This window comes from Ictalurus punctatus, chromosome 6 (assembly GCF_001660625.3).
Source record: "Ictalurus punctatus breed USDA103 chromosome 6, Coco_2.0, whole genome shotgun sequence".
Taxonomy (NCBI): Eukaryota; Metazoa; Chordata; class Actinopteri; order Siluriformes; family Ictaluridae; genus Ictalurus; species Ictalurus punctatus.
The window spans coordinates 732,501-739,011 of record NC_030421.2 but is presented as its reverse complement, the minus strand read 5'-3'; the positions used below and the strand labels follow the sequence as shown (position 1 = coordinate 739,011).

Sequence of the window (6,511 nt, the reverse complement as noted above, 5' to 3'; positions counted from 1 at the left end):
ATTGCAGTGCGCTGCTACACGTCCAGACAAGAGTTGTGTTGTAAAGCAAAGCGTGATAATTGCCCAGACAGCTTACTACTGAGAGTGTGTGTGTGTGTGTGTGTGTGTGTGTGTGTGTGTGTGTACAGTGGAAGTTTCTCTTTAGTACACAATGATGCTGTGGTGAAAAAGCACAGAGAGTAAAAAACGACATAAATATAGCACCGGCCTCCCACTTCCTCATCCTCATACGTCACTTACATTTACTAAACGAAACTAAGCTAATTCGACGTTAAAGAATAAAAAGACTTCTTGGTCCCTAGTGGTGGAAAGAGTACAGAACAGACTGAGCTGAGTTAAAGTGCTGCTCCTGTAGTAATAATGCAGAAAAAGTAGGAAAATTACTCGTAAGAGTACACGTAGTACATGTAGTAAAAGGCTAAAATGATGAGTCATGCTTATTTTAAATACTAAAACATCCATTTGTAGCACCTTGCTAAAATATAAAAAAATTTTAATCTAGGAACAAATGCTGGCCTTTACCTCACAGCGCTAATCAATGTGCTAACACTTTAGATTAGCAGATTTAGCTAATGGGTTAGCATGTGTAATGTTGGCGAGGAGCTAGCTACACTATTACTGTAGCTTTAAAAAATCCTGTACCTTTTCACAAAATACAACATCGAACATTTGAATGAACAAATCCTAACGTTGTATCTGTCAGGAAGTGAGTTCAGTACGTCTAATTAGCGTAGAACACATGTTCGAGATTAGCACGGCAACAGATACACGTTTATTTGGAACGTATGCAAACCCAAAATGAAACATTTACACATAAAGGAAGAAATTTTATGGTTTACAGATAGAAAAGTGACTTTCCATACTTTTTCTTACTAGCTTGTAGAGTAGTTAGCTACTTTATCAAAAGGCTAGTTTGGCTGTAGCTTAGCCATTTTACGTCATGAGTACTATCCGACGTCGCAAACTGTTAGACAGCTCATATCCCCCGTCTGGTTTGAGAGGCCACACGTATCCCATAATCATGAGCATGTGGTGATAATGGCCCTCTTTCAGTGGGTTTAAATGTGATAAATGAAAGTGTTAAAGAAAATTAAAGAGCTGTAATGCTGTTAATTACAGCTATAAGCATGTTAAATCCTACACCTCAGGCTCCGAATACACATAAACATAACCACTTCCTTGGATAAGTGGGTTTTAGTGGGTTTTTTTCCTCTTTTGCTTGCCTTAGAGTTGTTTAGTCACAAATATATTCTCACTGTTGGGAAGCAAAGCGGATCAATCTAACAAAGCTTACGTTGCTAATGAGGAATGAAAGTTGTATTGCAGTCATGATCGTGAGGATAATTACTGTTAGCCGCACTTCAGAACATATCTTAAATTTCTAATTCTCAATGTGCCTTATAATATCTCTATATAGCTAATATTATAATTAAACGTTTGGTGTACATTCTCTTCATCTTGATAAACATTGTGTTAATGTCCACTGTTTCTCCTTGCACTCATTTTTAGTTGTTATGAGTTAAATGTCGACTCCTAGCATCACTCCAAAGCACTTGTTGGGTTTGTATTTGTATAGTCACTTCCCTTCCCTCATTTTAGTCGGGAGAGGGACGTTTTATGAGTTTAACGTGATGTTAGTGTGGCTGGATTTTATATGATGCTTAAATGTCCATGGCCTTCCTGCTGCCATCGTGCACATATACTTCTTCTTCTTCTTCTTCTTCTTCTTCTTCTCCCAATGATGTCATAATCTGCACTCAGAAAAGCCTTCGCTGATCTTTTACACAGAGATCTACGGCCCAACTTCTGTACTGGATTTGCGTCTGGATTTCTCTGAAAGAAATGTTAGGTTTCGTCTCAGCTGATCTGCTGTGCTGTGAATTTCAAGATGTCCCTCACTGGTTGAGAAGTTCTGGCACAAGAACCAGACAGTCCAACTACTCATGTGTAAAATGAATCAAAAATGTGTTTTCTTAATCTGTAATTGTTCCATCACTGCCACAGGCCAAGGAAAAGGTTTTGTAAGACTAATTATTATTATTATTATTATTATTATTATTATTATTATTATTTAGATTGCTATTCTCCATAATTAGTCTACTAAATTATAAATATTTTAACAGTGATCATTTTTATTATTTCTTCACTCTTATAAAAAAAAAAAAAAATGTTGATTTTGACCCCAAGCTGAAAAGAACAGATAAAGAAGGACATGAGCAGCCAGATGAACAGCCTGAGAGAAATATGGGGTTTTAAAAAAAAAAAAGCAAACACCTGGAACATTTTTTAGGACCACTGCCAAGACCGTTAAGCCTCAGGAACAAGACAGGAAGTTTCTATCATTTCAAGATGTATTATTATTATTATTATTTTTTATTATTATCATATATGCAGTTAGAATTCATAACATGCACATTATTTTATGAAGCCTTAAAAAAATCAAACTCAGGAAAAGCAGCACCGAGAGCAGGAAAAAAAACAAGGAATGCAATTAAAATGCAGAAAACATCCCTGAGTATAAATCATAAAGAATGCAGCTTCTCCAGGGAATCTTTATGTCTCATCCTATAATCTGGATACGGTAGTGCTGTTTGTTTATATACTGTAGCTTGTGTGTGTGTGTGTGTGTGTGTGTGTGTGTGTGTTTTTACGACTCAGTCCAGCCTAGGCCCTGACCAGGATAACACAGTTCCTATGTTTTGGAAGAACCCACAGAGGGCTACAGATATCATCCTCCAGCAGTTTTCTCTCCAATTCCAGTGACTGCATTCTTCACCTCGTACGGAAGAGACACACAGAGAGAAACTGAGACTGTAATGGTGAAAACAACACGTGTGAACGTTTCCCTGTGCAGATGTTCAGGTTAAGGTTACAGTGTGAGCAGGAATAAGGAAATTTGACTTCCTCTGCAATCATCTACCTCGATGTCCGTAGTAACATTTCCCGGTGAGAATTCTTTTGAGATAAAACACACCACCCAGTGCATCAATGACTTCCCAGAACTTCCATTCAAAACCGTGCTGAACCTCCAGTTGAGAGAACTTCTACAGTGTTCACTTAAACATCATGGCAATGGGTTGTTTCTCACTGCACTGGGAACAACATGAGGAAGAACCGACATCTTTAATTATCCTCCTGGCATGGTTACTGGGTATGGACCAGTGCTCAGTCTCCCAGCATACTGCCACCTGCAGAGGTCAGAGGTTGCATGACTTGGGGAATTGGGGATTTCAGCATGACTATAATGCCTTAGGCAGCGGAAGAGAACTACACTATAGCAGTCTTCATCTCTGTACTCCGGGGTAACGGTTGCTTTCACAACATCCTTTGCTTCAAAAGAATTTCAGCTGCCTGGAAGAAGGATCCTTCATAGTAGCTAGGAACCAAACAGACAGTAGAAAAAAAATAATGCAAAGCTATGCAGGAGAACATTCAGGAGGAGAACATTCAGGAGGAGAACATTCAGGAGGAGAACATTCAGCAATTCAACTCTTGAAATTTCTTCCTCAGGTAGGTTTCTTCTTTTTCAGAAAAAAAGTGGTGACCTTTATCCATGTATAGAATATTGTGGCATCAGCACTATGAAGGGTAAAGTGTAATATCAGTGTCGTTGCTGCCCCTCTTACGTCATTCATCAAGCACAGAGCAGATGAGGGTTAGGGGTTGCGGCAGCTCGGCGGTGCTGGGATTTGGATTCACATCCAACACGTCATTTGCTAGCGAACCCAATACACTGCTTACCAAGCTGAACAAGTATGAAGTACAATGTACGACTGCGATATGCTTTTTTGGTTACATTCTTGGCCTATAGGGGGTGCAAACGAGCAAGCTGAGCAAGGTGTTTTCCTAAAACAGCGTGCCCCTACGTGTTTCATTCCTTATTCCTCATTCGCCCAAAACTAACCCTAAAATAGCAATCACAGCTCTTTCACTGCTGATACATTCACATGTTTCACTTTGGACTTTCATTGATTTTTTTTTGCACTTGACATTTCACTGCTCAACAACTCATCACAAGCAAAACATCTTTTGAAAAAATGTTATTTATTACATAATCAAGCATCTCATAACATCAAACAAACCTAGAGTAGCTATAACGTTAGTTCCATTAGCATCGTACGCATACAATTACAGCTTGAGACACGATCACGTCGAGACAGGTCAAACCGTATGGAGTTAAACAAATGGATCTGCATAGATCATACACATAAGTTGCATAATCATTCCCAGAGAATAGGCAGGTATGTTTGGAATAACTTGCAATAAAGGTTATGTGCATTTGCATAACAAACAAAACATCTAACAAAGTGCATAGATTATAGCTACTTTACACGTCTACACATGACACAGTAGAACAAGACCGAGTGGAGACAGACACGTGCCGATATCTCACCGTCATTTTTGCCATAGTTCATTATAATGTACTTGTTGAAAAGTTGCTACGTAGTTCCTTTTCATTGTCCAACATTTAACCCAGTAAACTGTGTGAAAGTCACTAGCTAGCTTTATCTCAGGAGTGCTAACGCCATCAAAAGCAGCGTGTATTCCAGAAACGCACGCTGACTCCATGAGTAACAATAGTGTGATCACGTTCAACGCTGCGAGACGTATCGTATCATCGATTATCGGCACATGCCCCTAGTGAAAAGATGCAAAAGACACGTAAAGAAGTATCAATATCTGCGTTCGTATTCAAAAGTTCTTAAAAAGTTCCAAGTCCCGCGGGGAAACGGCAGGTTCTTTTTTGCGCTTTTCTTCAGGATAAGCTTCGAAATTGGACGGATCGCCCTCGTGCGCGACTTCCGGAATGATGATCGGCTAACTCGGATATAAGAAAAGCAAAATTACCGATAAGAAATAAACAAATAAAGCACTTTAAAACTAAACAAAAAAATCCACAGTAAATACTAGAAAGATTTTGAAATAACTTCAATAATATTTTTAAAGTTATTTTAAAGTTCGTTTTAATAAGAAATGAGTAAAAACACAAATCACAACAGGACAACGTTAGTTCGGTGAGCTAGCTACAACATAAACATTGTGTTCGGTTACAATGCTTTCAAAATTATTGGCACCCCTACAATTAATATTTTCCCCAGAGAGAAAAACAACAGACAGACAGTGGCACCGAGTTGGTAAGACAAAAACTGGCACAAACTCCGCCCGGTTTCAAATATATAAACGCCACTCACTTTTTCAATTCATTTCAATTGTATCTGTATAGCGCTTTTACAATAGACATTGTCTCAAAGCAGCTTTACAGAAATATCAACACGGTGTACAGATATTAAAAGGTGTGAATTTATCCCAACTGAGCAAGACACTGAGTGGAGACGGTGGTGAGGAAAAACTCCCTGAGATGTTTTAAGAGGAAGAAACCTTGAGAGGAACCTGACTCAGAAGGAACCCGTCCTCATCTGGGTAACAACAGACAGTGTGAAAAAGTTCATCCTGGGTAGAAAAGTGAAGTGTGCAGGAAAACACGCAGCCAAAAACACACTGACCAACCAGGTTTACTGCTAATGAGCTACTGTTGAGCAAGACATGCCCCTGTGGGCGGGGCATATATATATATATATGTGTGTGTGTGTGTTCTATGGGGCATTTAATTAGATGATCATGAAATTTTTTGCTTGTTTTTGCAGACGTGACGAACTGTCAAACAGCACGTTAGTGGTGTTTTTATACACATTCTGTACAGCGCTTTGCTTTTCTACATGGTGATTCATTTCATATTAATCCCCAGAGCTGGTCAAGGACAACAAAATTCCCAAACTTATTCTGAATCCATGTCTAATTTTCTCATCGTTTTTTGAAGGGTGCCAATATTTCTGAATGTGTCCCGCATACTTAACTGTAAAAAACTATCCTTTTTTTTTTTTTTTTTAAATACCTTTAGTTTTCTCTGAGGAACGACGTCCCAGTCCACAGACCGAAACCATTTGTGGCTCTTCACGTCCTCGGCTCCACCCTGAAAACAGGAAAAATAAATAAATAAATAATAAAATAACAATAATCAAATGATCAAGTGAAATGTCAATAAAATGATCAGTACACAGTGTTTTTTGTAGTATTTGGATTGCATGCCTTTATAATTAGCCACCATGTTATAGTTATATATAACATGAAATAAAGTGAAGATGTAACGAACTGAAAACTCTCCTCACACACACACACACACACACACACACACACACACACCATTTGCTTTGTTAAGAGGCAAAAAAAAATCTGTGTTAACTCAGCTGACACTACACACACACACACACACACACACACACACACACATCCTGAGGACTGTAATCTCCTGCTGAGACGAGACACAAATACAGATGTCTAGTTTCTGTTCTTCGTGAACACTTCCTTTTCCTTTTCCACCTTTAAGATATAAAATAAATTGTGTCTCAGTGAAGGGAAACGTTCTAAGCTAATTTCACACAAGTGTTGTCTTCTACGCAATACAAAAAAAAGAAAAAAAAAGACGAGAAGTTGAGAATTCAAACTTCTCCTA

The 6,511-nt window shown here is 38.5% G+C and overlaps 1 protein-coding gene across 1 annotated transcript in view; it reads right to left on the bottom strand.

Moving 5' to 3' along the window:
- Positions 1–4,062: 4,062 nt before the first annotated feature.
- LOC108266906 (cAMP-dependent protein kinase catalytic subunit PRKX) overlaps positions 4,063–6,511 on the bottom strand; it is an 11,251-nt gene continuing 8,802 nt past the window's right edge. The window contains exons 7-8 of the mRNA XM_053680665.1: positions 5,894–5,971; positions 4,063–4,818 (exon numbers count right to left, since the gene is read on the bottom strand). Of these exons, the coding sequence (XP_053536640.1) occupies positions 4,693–4,818; positions 5,894–5,971 (204 nt within the window). The 3' untranslated portion in view covers positions 4,063–4,692. The remainder of the gene's footprint in view (positions 4,819–5,893; positions 5,972–6,511) is intronic.